General features: G+C 48.0%; 1 protein-coding gene across 4 annotated transcripts in view; it reads right to left on the reverse strand.

Moving 5' to 3' along the window:
• Positions 1-19,687, reverse strand: part of OSBPL5 (oxysterol binding protein like 5) — a 91,271-nt gene that overhangs the window by 36,036 nt on the left and 35,548 nt on the right. For 3 of the 4 annotated variants that reach the window (XM_038764561.1, XM_038764562.1, XM_038764563.1), the window contains 6 exons: positions 18,822-19,020; positions 14,567-14,751; positions 7,599-7,680; positions 4,700-4,798; positions 1,384-1,480; positions 1,163-1,261 (listed from right to left, as the gene is read on the reverse strand). In XM_038764561.1, the coding sequence (XP_038620489.1) occupies positions 1,163-1,261; positions 1,384-1,480; positions 4,700-4,798; positions 7,599-7,680; positions 14,567-14,751; positions 18,822-19,020 (761 nt within the window). The remainder of the gene's footprint in view (positions 1-1,162; positions 1,262-1,383; positions 1,481-4,699; positions 4,799-7,598; positions 7,681-14,566; positions 14,752-18,821; positions 19,021-19,687) is intronic. The other variant, XM_038764564.1, reaches the window with a different exon arrangement.

Genomic DNA, 19,687 nt, shown 5'->3' on the forward strand with positions numbered 1-19,687 from the left:
ACAGTCTAGAGGCGGGGAGTCGGACATCAATACAAATAAATAAATTACAGAGGGGGACATAAGTGGGTAGGGACTGTCTCTATATGTTGCCAACTTGTACTTCCCAAGCGCTTAGTACAGTGCTTTGCACACAGTAAGCGCTCAATAAATACGATTGATTGACAAGTGCTGGCGGGTTTGGAGGGGGAAGAGCAAAGGGGGACGCAGAAGGGAGTGGGAGAAGAGGAAAGGGAGGGCTTAGTCCGGGAAGGCCTCTTGGAGGAGATCAATCAATCAATCAATCATATTTATTGAGCGCTTACTGTGTGCAGAGCACTGGACTAAGCGCTTGGGAAGTCCAAGTTGGCAACATATAGAGACGGTCCCTACCCAACAGTGGGCTCACAGTCTAAAAGACGGGCCTTCGATAAGACTTCGAGAGGGGGGAAGAGTCATTTTCTGGTGGATTTGCGGAGGGAGGGCGCGCCGGGTTGGTGGCGAGACACCAGTCTTTTAGACTGTGAGCCCACTGTTGGGTAGGGACTGTCTCTATGTGCTGCCAATTTGTACTTCCCAAGCGCTTAGTACAGTGCTCTGCACATAGTAAGAGCTCAATAAATATGATCGATGATGATGAGACAGGCGAGACGGAGGCCCAGTGAGACGTTTAACACTCGAGGAGCGAAGCGTGCTGGTTGGGTTGCATCAATCAGTCAATCAATCGCATTTATTGAGCGCTTACTGTGTGCAGAGCACTGGACTTTGGGAAGTACAAGTTGGCAACATCTAGAGACGGTCATCATCATCATCATCCTCAATCGTATTTATTGAGCGCTTACTGTGTGCAGAGCACTGTTCTAAGTTGGGAAGTACAAGTTGGCAACATCTAGTGACGGTCATCATCATCATCCTCAATCGTATTTATTGAGCGCTTACTGTGTGCAGAGCGCTTGGGAAGTCCAAGTTGGGAAGTCATCATCATCATCCTCAATCGTATTTATTGAGCGCTTACTGTGTGCAGAGCGCTTGGGAAGTCCAAGTTGGGAAGTCCAAGTCCCTCTAAGGAGACTGTCCTTGTAGAAGGAGAGCAGCGAGGTAGGAGGGGGGCGAGGGGGTTGTTGAACGCAGGCCGCTGTCCCTTGCCAACCATCCCTGCCCGTCCCGTGCCCCCGCAGTGCCCTACCCTTGCAGTGAGCGTACGGCATGGTGATGATGTACTCCTCCTCCTGCCGCAGGAAGGTCAGCGTGGCCTGCCCGTCCAGAAGAGCCGACAGGGAGTTCCCTTGGGGCCGGCCGGGAGGGAAACCATACGTGAACCCGGAGGGGCGGGAAGTTACGGGCCCGGGGGTCCCTCGTCCTTTTGGGAAGAACGACGGGCCCGGCCCCCCGCCCCACCGCTCTCACCGTAGAACCTCGATTTGGCCAGGACGCTGCCGCCGACGCAGAAGCCGTCTTTCCGGTTGCTCACGTGGAAGGCCGACACGGGCGGGTGGTGGGAGACCTGGGGGGCGCGGGGGCCGTGAGGGAAATTGGGGGGCTGGAGATGGACAGCCCCCTCGTCCCCCTCTCCATCCTCCCCATCTTACCTCCTTCCCTTCCCCACAGCACCTGGATATATGTATATAGGTTTGTACAGATTTATTACTCTATTTATTTATTTATTTTACTTGTACATATCTATCCTATTTATTTTATTTTGTTAGTATGTTTGGTTTTGTTCTCTGTCTCCCCCTTTTAGACTGTGAGCCCGCTGTTGGGTAGGGACTGTCTCTATATGTTGCCAATTTGTACTTCCCAAGCGCTTAGTACAGTGCTCTGCACATAGTAAGCGCTCAATAAATACGATTGATGATGATGATGATGACAGGGTGGGGACAGGAAAGACCGGCGAGGGACAGCGAAGAGCCAGGGCTGGGCCAGGATGGAACCAGGACAGAACCGGAGGGAAGCAGGGAGGACAGGACGGAGACAGGGCCAAAATAGGACAGGGTGAACCATAATAATAATAATAATAATAATAATGGCATTTGTTAAGCGCTTACTATGTGCAGAGCACTGTTCTAAGCACTGGGGGGATACAAGGTGATCAAGTTGTCCCACGTGGGGCTCACAGTCTTAATCCCCATTTTACAGATGAGGGAACTAAGGCTCAGAGAAGTTAAGTGACTTGCCCAAGGTCACACAGCAGACATGTGGCGGAGCCGGGATTCGAACCCATGACCTCTGCCTCCAAAGCCCGGGCTCTTTCCAATGAGCCACGCTGCTTCATAACCATCCTAGACTGTGAGCCCACTGTTGGGTAGGGACCGTCTCTCTATCATCATTATCATCAATTGTATTTATTGAGCGCTTACTGTGTGCAGAGCACTGTACTAAGCGCTTGGGAAGTACAAGTTGGCAACATATAGCGACAGTCATCATTATCATCATCAATCATATTTATTGAGCGCTTACTGTGTGCGGAGCACTGTACTAAGCGCTTGGGAAGTCCAAGTTGGCAACATATAGAGACAGGCCCTACCCAACAGTGGGCTCTCAGTCTAAAAGGGGGAGACAGAGAACAAAACCAAACATACTAACAAAATAAAATAAATAGGATAGATATGGACAAGTAAAATAAATAAATAAATAGAGTAACAAATCTGTACAAACATATATACATATAAACAGGCGCTGTGGGGAAGGGAAGGAGGTAAGGCGGGGGGATGGAGAGGGGGACGAGGGGGAGAGGAAGGAAGGGGCTAAGTGTGGGAAGGCCTCCTGGAGGAGGTGAGCTCTCAGTAGGGCCTTGAAGGGAGGAAGAGAGCTAGCTTGGAGGATGGGCAGAGGGATTGGGGGCATTCCAGGCCCGGGGGATGACGTGGGCCAGAGTCACCTCTCTATGTTGCCAACTTGGACTTCCCAAGCGCTTAGTACAGTGCTCTGCACACAGTAATAATAATAATAATAATAATAATAATAATAATAATGATGGCACTTATTAAGCGCTTACTATGTGCAAAGCACTGTTCTAAGCGCTGGGGAGATTACAAGGCGGTCACGTCGTCCCACGGGGGGCTCACAGTCTTAATCCCCATTTTACAGATGAGGGAACTGAGGCCCAGAGAAGTGAAGTGACTTGCCCAAAGTCACACAGATGACAATTGGCGGAGTGGGGATTTGAACCCATGACCTCTGACTCCAAAGCCTGCGCTCTTTCCACTGAGCCACGCTGCTTCCCACAGTAAGCGCTCAATAAATACGATTGAACGAATGAATGAATCCTGGGCTCCCAGAAGCTCCTGGAAGACCTTCTGCCTCCCCCACAGCTAGAGTCCCGCCGTCGACCCCCGGCCCACGTCCTCCCCTGGCCCGGAATGCCCCCAATCCCTCTGCCCATCCGCCAAGCTAGCTCTCTTCCTCCCTTCAAATCCCTACTGAGAGCTCACCTCTTCCAGGAGGCCTTCCCAGACTGATCCCCCTTTTTCCTCTCCTCCTCCCCATCCCCGCCACCCTACCTGCTTCCCCTCCCCACAGCACCTGCATATATGACTGTACGGATTTATTACTCTATTGATTTTACTTGTACATATTTAATACTGTATTTATTTTGCTAATGATGTGCATCTAGCTTTACTTCTATTTATTCTGACGGCTTGACACCTGTCCGCATGTTTTGTTTTGTTGTCTGTCTCCCCCTTCTAGCCTGTGAGTCCATTGGAGGGTAGGGACTGTATATGTTGCCAACTTGTGCTTCCCAAGCGCTTAGTGCAGTGCTCTGCACACAGTAAAGGCTCAATAAATACGATTGAATGAATGAATGAATGAATAGGGACCGTCTCTAGATGTTGCCAACTTGTACTTCCCAAGTGCTTAGTATTTATTCATTCATTCAATATTTATTGAGCGCTTACTGTGTGCAGAGCACCGTACTAAGCGCTTGGGCAGTACAAATCGGCAACACACAGAGACAGTCCCTACCCAACAACGAGCTCACAGTCTAGAAAAGGGCGACAGACAACGAAACAAAACAGGTAGAAAGGTACAGTGCTCTGCACATAGTAATCAATCAATCAATCGTATTTATTGAGCGCTTACTGTATGCAGAGCACTGTACTAAGCGCTTGGGAAGTACAAGTTGGCAACATATAGAGACAGTCCCTACTCAACAGTGGGCTCGCAGTCTAAAAAGCTTACATAGTAAGCGCTTAATAAATGCCATCATTATTATTATTATTATCTAGCTTTATTTTTGTTTATTCTGATGACCCCCATCCACATATTTCATCTGTCTCCCCCTTCTAGACCGGGAGCCCGTTGTCGGGTAGCGACCATCTCTAGATGTTGCCGACTTGGACTCCCCAAGTGCTTCAAAGTACAGTGCAGCGGAAAGAGCCCGGGCTTTGGAGTCAGGGGTCACGGGTTCGAATCCCGGCGCCGCCGCATGTCTGCTGTGTGACCTGGGGCAAGTCACTTCACTTCTCCGAGCCTCAGTTCCCTCGTCTGGAAAATGCGGAGTAAGACTGCGAGCCCCCCGTGGGACAGCCTGATCACCTTGCACGTAGTAAGCGCTTAATAAACGCCATCGTTGTTATTATCATTATTATTATTAAGTAAGTGCTCAATAAATACGAATGAATGAATGAATGAATGAATGAATGAATAAATGACATTGGCTTTTCCCCGGCTACCCCCGTCCGGCCCGGGGGTTCTGCCCACGGTGCCAGCGGGCGATGCCCACCTGTTCCGCGATGTAGAACGTGTGGCTGTTGGTCTGCGGGTGGTACCAGCGACAGCGGAAGGTTTCTCCCAGGATGGGATTGTACGGCTTCTTGATTCCCTGTCGGAGGACCGGAGGGGACACACGGAGGGAGGCGGAAGGGGGAGAGGGAGGATGAGGGGTCCCCCGTCCAGCTGGGTCTCCATCCTGGCCCACTGCTGAACTGAGCACTCCAGAGGGCCGGGGGTCAGAGGTCAGCGGAGTCTCCGTCTCCCCCTTCTACACTGGAAGCCCAATCAATCAATCAATCAATCAATCGTATTTATTGAGCGCTTACTGTGTGCAGAGCACTGGACTAAGCGCTTGGGAAGTCCAAGTTGGCAACATATAGAGACAGTCAATCAATCAATAATAATAATAATAATAATAATAATGGCATTTGTTAAGCGCTTACTATGTGCAAAGCACTGTTCTAAGCGCTGGGGGATACAATGTGATCAAGTTGTCCCACGTGGGGCTCGCAGTCTTAATCCCCATTTTTCCAGATGAGGTACCTGAGGCTCAGAGAAGTGAAGTGACTTGCCCAAGGTCACACAGCAGACTTGTGGTGGAGGCCGGGATTCGAACCCACGAACTCTGACTCCAAAGCCCGGGCTCTTTCCACTGCGCCACGCTGCTTCTCCATCAATCAATCAATCAATCGGATTTATTGAGCGCTTACTGTGTGCAGAGCACTGGACTGAGCGCTTGGGAAGTCCAAGTTGGCAACATATAGAGACAGTCAATCAATCAATCAATCAATCAATCATATTTATTGAGTGCTTACTGTGTGCAGAGCACTGGACTAAGCGCTTGGGAAGTCCAAGTTGGCAACACATAGAGACAGTCAATCAATCAATCAATCAATCGTATTTATTGAGCGCTTACTGTGTGCAGAGCACTGGACTAAGCGCTTGGGAAGTCCAAGTTGGCAACATATAGAGACAGTCAATCAATCAATCAAGCAATCAATCATATTTATTGAGCGCTTACTGTGTGCAGAGCACTGGACTAAGCGCTTGGGAAGTCCAAGTTGGCAACACATAGAGACAGTCAATCAATCAATCAATCAATCGTATTTATTGAGCGCTTACTGTGTGCAGAGCACCGGACTAAGCGCTTGGGAAGTCCAAGTTGGCAACATATAGAGACAGTCAATCAATCAATCAAGCAATCAATCGTATTTATTGAGCGCTTACTGTGTGCAGAGCACTGGACTAAGCGCTTGGGAAGTCCAAGTTGGCAACATATACAATCAATCAATCAATCAATCGTATTTATTGAGCGCTTACTGTGTGCAGAGCACTGGACTAAGCGCTTGGGAAGTCCAAGTTGGCAACATATACAGACAGTCAAACAATCAATCAATCAATCGTATTTATTGAGCGCTTACGGTGTGCAGAGCACTGGACTAAGCGCTTGGGAAGTCCAAGTTGGCAACATAGAGAGATGGTCCCTACCCAACAGTGGGCTCACAGTCTAGAAGGGGGAGGCAGAGAACAAAACCAGATTAACAAAATAAAATAAATGGAATAGATATGTACAAGTAGAATAAATAAATAGAGTAATAAATATGTACAAACACACTGTGGGGTAGGGACCGTCTCTCTATGTTGCCAACTTGGACTTCCAGAGAGCTTAGTACCAGTAAGCGCTCGATAAAAAACAAAAAGAAAGACGGACAAAGGTTTCCTGGAAAACATCGCAATTTGCTCGCTCCCTCTCTTCTTCATCCCTCCCTCCCTCAGGTTTTCCTCCTTAATGATAATGATGGCATTTCTTAAGCGCTTACTATGTGCCAAGCACTGTTCTAAGCGCTGGGGAGGTTACAAGGTGATCAGGTTGTCCCATGGCGGGGCTCACAGTCTTCATCCCCATTTTACAGATGAGGGAACTGAGGCCCAGAGAAGCGAAGTGACTCACCCAAGGTCACACAGCTGGCAATTGCAGTAAGCAGCGTGGCTCAGTGGAAAGAGCCCGGGCTTTGGTGTCAGAGGTCATGGGTTCAAATCCCGGCTCCTCCAATTGTCAGCTATGTGACTTTGGGCAAGTCACTTCACTTCTCTGTGCCTCAGTTACCTCATCTGTAAAATGGGGATTAAGACTGTGAGCCCCCCGTGGGACAACCTGATCACCTTGTAACCTCCCCCGCGCTTAGAACAGTGCTTTGCACATAGTAAGCGCTTAACAGATGCCATCATTATCATTAGAACGGTGCTTTGCACATAGTAAGTGCTTAATAAATGTCATCATCATCATCATCATCAGCTGTGTGACTTTGGGCAAGTCACTTCCCTTCTCTGTGCCTCAGTTACCTCATCTGTAAAATGGGGATTAGGACTGTGAGCCCCGTGGGACAACCTGATCATCTTGTAACCTCCCCAGCGCTTAGAACAGTGCTTTGCACATAGTAAGTGCTTAATAAATGTCACCATCATCATCAGCAATTGTCAGCTGTGGGACTTTGGGCAAGCCACTTCACTTCTCTGGGCCTCAGTTCCCTCATCTGTAAAATGGGGATTAAGACTGTAAGCCCCACGTGGGACAACCTGATCACCTTGTAACCTCCCCAGCGCTTAGAACAGTGCTTTGGACATAGTAAGCGCTTAATAAATGCCATTATTATTATTATTATTATCACCTTGTAACCTCCCCAGTGCTTAGAGCAGTGCTTTGCACATAGTAAGCGCTTAACAAATGCCATCATTATTCTTCCTGTGGGAGCAGAGGGCTAGGCCTCAGGAAGGGGGTCGTCGAGGGTCTCCCCCGAGGGGGTCCGGGGCACCGTGTTGGCGCCGCCGGGCCCACCGCCCGAACCCCGGCCCCCCGTGACCTCTGACCTCTGGTCCAGTCGACTCCCCCCGGCCCGCCGACCCCTCACCTTTGGTTTCTTGTAGAAGCCGGACAGGTACCAGCGCAGGACGTGCTTGAGACGGCGGTAATGGTCTTCCTCCTGGGCAGCCCTGGGGGTGATGGGGAAGGTGGATGATGGGGACGTCCAGTACCGGCATCATCATCATCATCAATCGTATTTAATAATGGCATTTATTAAGCGCTTACTATGTGTAAAGCACTGTTCTAAGCGCTGGGGGGGATACAAGGTGATCAGGTTGTCCCACGTGGGGCTCACAGTCTTCATCCCCATTTTGCAGATGAGGGAATGAGGCACAGAGAAGTGAAGTGACTTGCCCAAAGTCACACAGCTGACAAGTGGCGGAGCCGGTATTTATTGAGCGCTTACTGTGTGCAGAGCACTGGACTAAGCGCTTGGGAAGTCCAAGTTGGCAACATATAGAGACAGTCCCTACTCACCAGCGGGCTCACAGTCTAAAAGGGGGAGACAGAGAACAAAACCAAACATAATAACAAAATAAAATAAATAGAATAGATATGGACAAGTAAGGGGGCATCGCCTCCCGACGCGGTGTCCAGCCCCCCGCCCCACCCGGAGGAGACCCGGGCCCAGGGAAGGGGGTTTCTCAGGAAGCCCCCAAACCACCCCGAGACGGGAAATCCCCTCAGCTCCGGGCCTTCCCGTCCCTAGAGACCCCAGGAATCCTGCCCACGTGGCTCAACGGAAAAAGCCCAGGCTTGGGAGTCAGAAGTTGTGAGTTCTAATCCCGGCTCTGCCACTGGCCAGCTGTGGGTTGAGAATCAGCGGGGCTCAGTGGAAAGAGCTGGGGTTTAGGAGTCAGAGGTCGTGAGTTCTAATCCCGGCTCCGCCACTGGTCAGCTGTGTGACCTTGGGTTGAGAAGCAGCGGGGCTCAGCGGAAAGAGCCGGGGATTGGGAGTCAGAGGTCGTGGGTTTTAATCCCGGCTCCGCCACTGGTCAGCTGTGTGACCTTGGGTTGAGAAGCAGCGGGGCTCAGCGGAAAGAGCCGGGGATTGGGAGTCAGAGGTCGTGGGTTCTAATCCCGGCTCCGCCACTGGTCAGCTGTGTGACCTTGGGTTGAGAAGCAGCGTGCCCCTTCCTTCCTCTCCCCCTCATCCCCCTCTCCATCCCCCACATTTTACCTCCTTCCCTTCCCCACAGCACCTGTATATATGTATATATGTTTGTACAGATTTATTACTCTATTTATTTATTTATTTTACTTGTACATATCTATCCTATTTATTTTATTTTGTTAGTATGCTTGGTTTTGTTTTCCCATCTTTCCCATCTCTGTTGACGGCACTACCATCCTTCCCGTCTCACAAGCCCGCAACCTTGGTGTCATCCTCGACTCTGCTCTCTCATTCACCCCTCACATCCAAGCCGTCACCAAAACCTGCCGGTCTCAGCTCCGCAACATTGCCAAGATCCGCCCTTTCCTCTCCATCCAAACTGCTACCCTGCTCATTCAAGCTCTCATCCTATCCCGTCTGGACTACAGCATCAGCCCTCTCTCTGATCTCCCATCCTCGTGTCTCTCTCCACTTCAATCCATACTTCATGCTGCTGCCCGGATTATCTTTGTCCAGAAACGCTCTGGACATATTACTCCCCTCCTCAAAAACCTCCAATGGCTACCGATCAATCTGCGCATCAGGCAGAAACTCCTCACCCTGGGCTTCAAGGCTGTCCATCACCTCGCCCCCTCCTACCTCACCTCCCTTCTCTCCTTCTACTGCCCAGCCCGCACCCTCCGCTCCTCCACCGCTAATCTCCTCACTGTACCTCGCTCTCGCCTGTCCCGCCATCGACCCCCGGCCCACGTCATCCCCCGGGCCTGGAATGCCCTCCCTCTGCCCCTCCGCCAAGCTAGCTCTCTTCCTCCCTTCAAGGCCCTGCTGAGAGCTCACCTCCTCCAGGAGGCCTTCCCAGACTGAGCCCCTTCTTTCCTCTCCCCCTCGTCCCCCTCTCCATCCCCCCGTCTTACCTCCTTCCCTTCCCCACAGCACCTGTATATATGTATATATGGGTGTACATATTTATTACTCTATTTATTTATTTATTTATTTATTTATTTTACTTGTACATTTCTATCCTACTTATTTTATTTTGTTGGTATGTTTGGTTCTGTTTTCTGTCTCCCCCTTTTAGACTGTGAGCCCACTGTTGGGTAGGGACTGTCTCTATGTGATGCCAATTTGTACTTCCCAAGCGCTTAGTACAGTGCTCTGCACATAGTAAGCGCTCAATAAATACGATTGATTGATTGATTGATTGATTTGTTCTCTGTCTCCCCCTTTTAGACTGTGAGCCCACTGGTGGGTAGGGACTGTCTCTATATGTTGCCAATTTGTACTTCCCAAGCGCTTAGTACAGTGCTCTGCACATAGTAAGCGCTCAATAAATACGATTGATGATGATGATGATGGAAAGAGCCCGGGTTTAGCAGTCAGAGGTTGTGAGTTCTAATCCTGGCTCTGCCACTGGTCAGCTGTGTGACCTTGGGTTGAGAAGCAGCGGGGCTCAGTGGAAAGAGCCCGGGCTTGGGAGTCAGAGGTTGTGGGTTCTAATCCCGGCTCCTCCACTGGTCAGCTGTGTGACCTTGGGTTGAGAAGCAGCGGGGCTCAGCGGAAAGAGCCGGGGCTTGGGAGTCAGAGGTCGTGGGTTCAAATCCCGGCTCCGGCACTGGTCAGCTGTGTGACCTTGGGTTGAGAAGCAGCAGGGCTCGGCGGAAAGAGCCGGGGTTTAGGAGTCAGAGGCCGTGAGTTCTAATCCCGGCTCCGCCACTGGTCAGCTGTGTGACCTTGGGTTGAGAAGCAGCATGGCTTAGTGGAAAGAGCCCGGGCTTGGGAGTCAGAGGTTGTGGGTTCTAATCCCGGCTCTGCCACTGGTCAGCTGTGTGACCTTGGGTTGAGAAGCAGCGGGGCTCAGCGGAAAGAGCCGGGGATTGGGAGTCAGAGGTCGTGGGTTCTAATCCCGGCTCCTCCACTGGTCAGCTGTGTGACCTTGGGTTGAGAAGCAGCGTGCCCCTTCCTTCCTCTCCCCCTCATCCCCCTCTCCATCCCCCCCATCTTACCTCCTTCCCTTCCCCACAGCACCTGTATATATGTTTGTACATATTTATTACTCTATTTATTTATTTATTTTACTTGTACATATCTATCCTATTTATTTTACTTTGTTAGTATGTTTGGTTTTGTTCTCTGTCTCCCCCTTTTAGACTGTGAGCCCACTGTTGGGTAGGGACTGTCTCTATATGTTGCCAATTTGTACTTCCCAAGCGCTTAGTACAGGGCTCTGCCCATAGTAAGCGCTCAATAAATACGATTGATGATGATGATGATGGAAAGAGCCCGGGCTTAGGAGTCAGAGGTTGTGAGTTCTAATCCTGGCTCTGCCACTGGTCAGCTGTGTGACCTTGGGTTGAGAAGCAGCGGGGCTCAATGGAAAGAGCCGGGGATTGGGAGTCAGAGGTCGTGGGTTCTAATCCCGTCTCCACCACTGGTCACCTGTGTGACCTTGGGTTGAGAAGCAGCGGGGCTCAGTGGAAAGAGCCCAGGCTTGGGAGTCAAAGGTCGTGGGTTCTAATCCCAGCTCTGCTGTGTGACTTTGGGCAAGTCACTTCACTTCTCAGGGCCTCAGTGACCTCCTCTAAAATGGGGATGAAGACTGTGAGCCCCCCGTGGGACAACCTGATCACCTTGTATCCTCTCCAGCGCTTAGAACAGTTCTTTGCACATAGTAAGCGCTTAATAAATGCCATCATTATTATTGTTATTCTCTGGGTCTCAGTTCCCTCATCTGGAAAATGGGGATTGATAATAATAATAATAATAATAATGATGGCATTTGTTAAGCACTTACTATGTGCAAAGCACTGTTCTAAGCGCTGGGGAGGTTACAGGGTGATCAGGTTGTCCCACAGGGGGCTCACAGTCTTAATCCCCATTTTACAGATGAGGTAACTGAGGCAGGAGAAGTGAAGTGACTTGCCCCAAGTCACACAGCAGGCAAGTGGCAGAGCCGGGATTAGAACCCATGACCTCTGACTCCCAAGACCAGGCTCTTTCCACTGGGCCATGCTGCTTTGTGAATTATAATAGTAATGATGGTATTTGCTAAGTGCTTACTATGTGCCAAGCACGGTTCTAAGCACTGGGATAGGTAACGTGTTAATCAGCTTGTCCCCCATGGGGCTCCCAGTCTTCATCCCCATTTTCCAGATGAGGGACCCGAGGCCCAGAGAAGTGAAGTGACTTGCCCAAGGTCACACAGCAAAGTGGAGGAGTCAGGATTAGAACCCACGACCTCTGACTGCCAAGCCCGGGCTCTTTTCTAGGCTGTGAGCCCTCTGTTGGGTAGGGACCGTCTCTTTACGTTGCCAACTTGGACTTCCCAAGTGCTTAGTCCAGTGCTCTGCACACAGTAAGCGCTCAATAAATATGATCGATTGATTGATTGATGTTCACTAAGCCACGCTGCTTCTGTATATATGTATATATGTTTGTACATATTCATTACTCTATTTATTTATTTTACTTGTACATATCTATTCTATTTATTTTATTTTGTTAGTATGTTTGGTTTTGTTCTCTGTCTTCCCCTTTTAGACTGTGAGCCCACTGTTGGGTAGGGACTGTCTCTAGATGTTGCCAATTTGTACTTCCCAAGCGCTTAGTACAGTGCTCTGCAAACAGTAAGCGCTCAATAAATACGACTGATTGATTGATTGATTGATGTTCACTAAGCCACGCTGCTTCTGCATATATGTATATATGTTTGTACATATTCATTACTCTATTTATTACTTTATTTTACTTGTACATATCTATTCTATTTATTTCATTTTGTTAGTCTGTTTGGTTTTGTTCTCTGTCTTCCCCTTTTAGACTGTGAGCCCACTGTTGGGTAGGGACTGTCTCTAGATGTTGCCAATTTGTACTTCCCAAGCGCTTAGCACAGTGCTCTGCACACAGTAAGCGCTCAATAAATATGATTGATTGATTGATTGATTGATGTTCACTAAGCCACGCTGCTTCTGTATATATGTATATATGTTTGTACATATTCATTACTCCATTTATTTATTTATTTATTTTACTTGTACATATCTATTCTATTTATTTTATTTTGTTAGTATGTTTGGTTTTGTTCTCTGTCTCCCCGTTTTAGACAGTGAGCCCACTGTTGGGTAGGGACTGTCTCTAGATGTTGCCAACTTGGACTTCCCAAGCGCTTAGTCCAGTGCTCTGCACACAGTAAGTGCTCAATAAATACGATTGATTGATTGATTGATTGATGTTCACTAAGCTACGCTGCTTCTGTATATATGTATATATTTGTACATATTCATTACTCTATTTATTTATTCATTTATTTTACTTGTACATATCTATTCTATTTATTTTATTTTGTTAGTCTGTTTGGTTTGGTTCTCCGTCTCCCCCTTTTGGACTGTGAGCCCGCTGTTGGGTAGGGACCATCTCTCTATGTTGCCAACTTGGACTTCCCAAGCGCTTAGTCCAGTGCTCTGCACACAGTAAGCGCTCAATCAATACGATTGATTGATTGATTGATTGATGTTCACTAAGCCACGCTGCTTCTGTATATATGTATATATGTTTGTACATATTCATTACTCTATCTATTTATTTATTTATTTATTTTACTTGTACATATCTATTCTATTTATTTTATTTTGTTAGTCTGGTTTTGTTCTCTGTCTCCCCCTTTTAGACTGTGACCCCGCTGTAGGGTAAGGACTGTCTCTATATGTTGCCAACTTGTACTTCCCAAGCGCTTAGTACAGTGCTCTGCAAACAGTAAGCGCTCAATAAATACGATTGATTGATTGATTGATTGATGTTCACTAAGCCATGCTGCTTCTGCATATATGTATATATGTTTGTACATATTCATTACTCTATTTATTTATTTATTTTACTTGTACATATCTATTCTATTTATTTCATTTTGTTAGTCTGGTTTTGTTCTCCGTCTCCCCCTTTTAGACCATGAGCCCGCTGTTGGGTAGGGACTGTCTCTATATGTTGCCAACTTGTACTTCCCAAGCACTTAGTACAGTGCTCTGCAAACAGTAAGTGCTCAATAAATACGATTGATTGATTGATTGATTGATTGATGTTCACTAAGCCACGCTGCTTCTGTATATATGTATATATGTTTGTACGTATTCTTCACTCTATTTATTTATTTATTTTACTTGTACATATCTATTCTATTTATTTTATTGTGTTAGTATGTTTGGTTTTGTTGTCTGTCTCCCCCTTTCAGACTGTGAGCCCACTGTTGGGTAGGGACTGTCTCTAGATGTTGCCAACTTGGACTTCCCAAGAGCTTAGTACAGTGCTCTGCAAACAGTAAGCGCTCAATAAATATGATTGATTGATTGATTGATTGATGTTCACTAAGCCACGCTGCTTCTGTATGCATGTATATATGTTTGTACATATTCATTACTCTATTTATTTATTTATTTTACCTGTACCTATCTATTCTATTTATTTTATTTTGTTAGTCTGTTTGGTTTGGTTCTCCGTCTCCCCCTTTTAGACTGTGAGCCCACTGTTGGGTAGGGACTGTCTCTATATGTTGCCAACCTGTAGACTGTGAGCCCACTCTTTTAGACTGTGAGCCCACTGTTGGGTAGGGACCGTCTCTATATGTTGCCGCCAATTTGTACTTCCCAAGTGCTTAGTCCAGTGCTCTGCACATAGTAAGCGCTCAATAAATACGATTGATGATGATGACTGTCTCTATATGTTGCCAACCTGGACTTCCCAAGTGTGCTCTGCACACAGTAAGCGCTCAATCAATACGACTGATTGATGGATTGGTTCTCAAGTCCCCTTCCTCGTCCCCTACGTGGCCCATCTGGCCATGCCATTCGTGCCCGCCCTGCCAGGTTCGGTCGGTCGGTCAGAGGGAGGGCCGGGCCCGCGGCGGGACTCACCGGGACAGCAGGTCGGCGTGGTAGTAGTAGTCGGAGAGTTTGTTGAGGAAGGAGCGGGGCTCCAGGACGAAGGTGGGCAGCACCACGCGGGACAGGTCCATGCCCGGCCGCAGCTGCTTCAGCAGGGCCCACATCAGCCCCTTGTTCTCCTCCGACACCGTCTCCGTCTGCGACGAGCCGCCCGGCTGGCCCGGGACGATGACAGCCGGCGTGACAATAAAAGTAATAATAATCATCACCATTATAAGAAAACGTTGGCATTTGTTAAGCGCTTACTATGTGCAAAGCACTCGTACATATCTATTTTATTAGTATGTTTGGTTTTGTCTCCCCCTTTTAGACTGTGAGCCCACTGTCGGGTAGGGACTGTCTCTATATGTTGCCAAGTTGTACTTCCCAAGCGCTTAGTACAGTGCTCTGCACACAGTAAGCGCTCAATAAATACAATTGATGAGGATGGGTGCAAAGCACTCATACATATCTATTCTATTAGTATGTTTGGTTTTGTCTCCCCCTTTTAGGCTGTGAGCCCACTGTTGGGTAGGGACCGCCTCTATATGTTGCCAACTTGGACTTCCCAAGCGCTTAGTACAGTGCTCTGCACACAGTAAGTGCTCAATAAATACGATTGATGATGATGATGTTGATGGGGGGTGGCCCCACGTGGGGCTCACTGTCTTAATCCCCATTTTCCAGATGAGGGAACTGAGGCTCAGAGAAGTGAAGTGACTTGCACACGGCAGACGTGTGGCGGAGCCGGGATTCGAACCCCTGACCTCTGACTCCCAAGCCCGGGCTCTTTCCACTGAGCCACGCTGCTTCTCCGAATTATGGCATTCGTGAAGCGCTTACTAGGTGCCCAGCACTGTTCTAAGCAAAGGGGTAGATACAAGATCATCACGTTGTCCCATGTGGGGCTCCCAGTCTTCACCCCCAGTTTGCAGATGAGGGAACTGAGGCCCAGAGAAGTTAAGTGGCTTGCCCAAGGTCACACAGCAGATTCTATTTATTTTATTTTGTTAATATGTTTGGTTTTGTTGTCTGTCTCCCCCTTCTAGACTGTGAGCCCACTGTTGGGTAGGGACCGTCTCTAGGTGTTGCCAACTTGGACTTCCCAAGCGCTTAGTACAGTGCTCTGCACACAGTAAGCGCTCAATAAATACAATTGATTGATTGATTGTTGGGTAGGGACCGTCTCTATATGTTGCCGACTTGAACTTCCCAAGCGCTTAGTACAGTGCTCTGCACACAGTAAGCGCTCAATAAATACGATTGATTGACTGATTGTTGGGTAGGGACCGTCTCTATATGTTGCCAACTTGGACTTCCCAAGCACTTACTACAGTGCTCTGCACACAGTAAGCGCTCAATAAATACGATTGGTTGATTGATTGATTGTTTGGTAGGGACCGTCTCTATATGTTGCCAACTTGGACTTCCCAAGCGCTTAGTACAGTGCTCTGCACACAGTAAGCGCTCAATCATCATCATCAATCGTATTTATTGAGCGCTTACTATGTGCAGAGCACTGTACTAAGCGCTTGGGAAGTACAAATTGGCAACATATAGAGACAGTCCCTACCCAACAGTGGGCTCACAGTCTAAAAGAGTGGGCTCAATAAATACGATTGATTGATTGATTGATTGTTGGGTAGGGACCGTCTCTATATGTTGCCAACTTGGACTTCCCAAGCGCTTAGTACAGTGCTCTGCACACAGTTAGTGCTCAATAAATATGATTGGATGAATGAATGAATGAATGAATAAGTGGCAGAGCTGGGATTAGAACCCACATCCTCTGACTCCCAAGCCCGGCCTCTTTCCACTAAGCCACACTGCTTCTTAATGATGGTATTTGTTTAGGCACTTACTATGTGCCAAGCACCGTTCTAAGCATAGGGGTGGAGACATGAGAAGCAGCGTGGCTCAGTGGAAAGAGCCCGGGCTTTGGAGTCAGAGGTCATGGGTTCAAATCCCAGCTCTGCCAATTGTCAGCTGTGTAACTTTGGGCAAGTCACTTCACTTCTCTGTGCCTCAGTTCCCTCATCTGTAAAATGGGGATGAAGACTGTGAGCCCCACGTGGGACCACCTGATCACCTTGTAACCTCCCCAGGGCTTAGAACAGTGCTTTGCATATAGTGAGCGCTTAATAAAATGCTACTATCGTTATTATTATTATTATTACAAGGTAATCAGGTTGTCCCACGTGCGGATCACAGTTTTAACCCTCATTTTATAGATGAGGTCACTGAGGCACAGAGAAGCGAAGTGACTTGCCCAAAGTCACACAGGATTAGAACTCAAGACCTCTGACTCCCAATCCCATGCTCTTTCCTCTAAACCAAGCTGCTTCCATTATTACTAATAATAGTAATAATAATAATAATAATAATAATAATAATAATGGTATTTGTTAAGCACTTCCTAGGTGCCAGGCACTGTTCTAAGCATAAGGGTTGATAGGAGGTAATCAGGTTGTCCCACGTGCAGCTCACAGTTTTAACCCTCATTTTACAGATGAGGGAACTGAGGCCCAGAGAAGTGAAGTGACTTGCCCAAAGTCACATAGCTGACAAGCGCTTAGTACAGTGCAAGCGCTTAGTACAGTGCTCTGCACACAGTAAGCTCTCAATAAATACGATTGACTGATTGATTGATTGGCGGACCCGGGACTGGGTATATATTTCTAGACTGTGAGCCCGTTGTTGGGTAGGGACTGTCTCTATACGTTGCCAACTTGTACTTCCCAAGCGCTTAGTACAGTGCTCTGCACACAGTAAGCGCTCAATAAATACGATTGAATGAATGAATGAAATGCTCTGCACACAGTAAGTGCTCAATGAATATAGATATGTGCTGTGGGGCTGGGAGGGAGGATGAATTCATTCATTCATTCAATCATATTTATTGAGCGCTTACTGTGTGCAGAGCACTGTACTAAGCGCTTGGGAAGTAGAAGTCGGTGACACATAGAGATGGTCCCTACCCAACAACGGGTTCACAGCCTAGAAGGGGGAGACAAGCAACAAAACAGAACATGTGGACCGGTGTCAAGTCGTCAGAACAAAAAGAATTAAAGCTAAATGCAGGGGAAAGAGCCCGGGCTTTGGAGTCAGCGGTCATGGGTTCAAATCCCGGCTCTGCCACTTGTCAGCTGTGTGACTTTGGGCAAGTTAAGTGACATTACTCTATTTATTTATTTATTTATTTTACTTGTACATATCTATTCTATTTATTTTATTTTGTTAGTAGGTTTGATTTTGTTCTCTGTCTCCCCCTTTTAGACTGTGAGCCCACTGCTGGGTAGGGACTGTCCCTATATGTTGCCAACTTGTACTACCCAAGCGCTTAGTACAGTGCTCTGCACACAGTAAGCGCTCAATAAATGCGATTGATTGATTGATTGATTGATTGATTGATTGACTTTGGGTAAGTCACTTCACTTCTCTGGGCCTCAGTTGCCTCATCTGGAAAATGGGGATGAAGGCTGTGAGCCCCCCGTGGGACAACTTGATCACCTTGTAACTTCTCCAGCGCTTAGAACAGTGCTTTGCACATAGTAAGCGCTTAATAAATGCCATCATTATTATTATCATTATTATCATCATTAACAAAATAGAATAGTAAATACGTACAAGTAAAATAAATATTATTACTATTATTATTATCATCATTAACAAAATAGAATAGTAAATACGTGCAAGTAAAATAAATATTATTATTATTATTATTATCATCATTAACAAAATAGAATAGTAAATACGTACCAGTAAAATAGAGTAATAAATCTGTACAAACAGATATACAGGGGCTGTGGGGAGGGGAAGGAGGTGGGGCGGTGGGGATGGGGAGGAGAGGAAAAAGGGGGTTCAGTCTGGGAGGAGCAAGTCAGAGAGGCGTAGAAGGGAGTGGGAGAAGAGGAGAGGAGGGCGCAGTAAGGACTGCATCATCATCATCATCAGTCGTATTTATTGAGCGCTTACTGTGTGCAGAGCACTGGACTAAGCGCTTGGGAAGTCCAAGTTGGCAACATAGAGAGACGGTCCCTACCCAACAGTGGGCTCACAGTCTTAAAGTCTCACTGAGTACTCTGCACACAGTAAGCGCTCAATAAATATGATTGATTGATTGATTGATTGACCCCCTCAGGGCTCTCTGGGGGATGCTCGTGTGTGCACAGACACGGACCCACGTACACAGAGAGAGACACACGTATAAACACGGACTTTCGCGGCCGCAGACGGGGGGCCCTACCTCGCCCATCTCCTCGTGGGCCTGCTCCACGTACGTGGTGGCGGTGGACCCCGCCGAGCCCTGCTCCTCGGGGGTCTCCGCCTGCTCGCTCTCGCCGGCCTTGCGGTCCCCCCCGGGACCCCCGTTCTCCGACTCCTCATCCGGCTCTCGCTCCCACCTGTCCGACAGGCCGCCGTCCTCCAGGGCCGCGTCGCTCGGCCTGGGGTGATAAGGACGGGTCAACCGGGGCCCGGCCCTTCCCTCCTGGACAAACTCCAGTGGTCGTCCATCACCGTCATCATCATCCTCAATCGTATTTATTGAGCGCTTACTGTGTGCAGAGCACCGGGCTAAGCGCTTGGGAAGTACAAATTGGCAACATCTAGAGACGGTCCCTACCCAACAGTGGGCTCACAGTCTATTCATTCATTCATTTTAAAGATGAGGTAACTGAGGCCCAGTGAAGTGAAGCGACTTGCCCAAAGTCACATGGCTGATAAGTGGCGGAGCCGGGATTAGAACCCACGTCCTCTGATTCCCAAGCCCGAGCTCTTGCCACTGAGCCACACTGCTTCTTGATATGGTGATGATGAGGCAAAGGAAGACTGTGATGGTGATGAAAAGGAGCACAGGGAGGAGAGAATCAATCAATCGTATTTATTGAGCGCTTACTGTGTGCAGAGCACTGGACTAAGCGCTTGGGAAGTACAAATTGGCAACATCTAGAGGCAGTCCCTACCCAACAGCGGGCTCGCGGTCTAAAAGGGGGAGACGGAGAACAAAACCAAACATACTAACACAATAAAATAAATAGAATAGATATGGACAAGTAAAATAAATAAATAAATAAATAAATAGAGTAATAAATCTGTACAAACATATATCCA

The sequence above is a fragment of the Tachyglossus aculeatus genome, chromosome 22 (genome assembly GCF_015852505.1).
Source record: "Tachyglossus aculeatus isolate mTacAcu1 chromosome 22, mTacAcu1.pri, whole genome shotgun sequence".
NCBI classification, from domain to species: domain Eukaryota; kingdom Metazoa; phylum Chordata; class Mammalia; order Monotremata; family Tachyglossidae; genus Tachyglossus; species Tachyglossus aculeatus.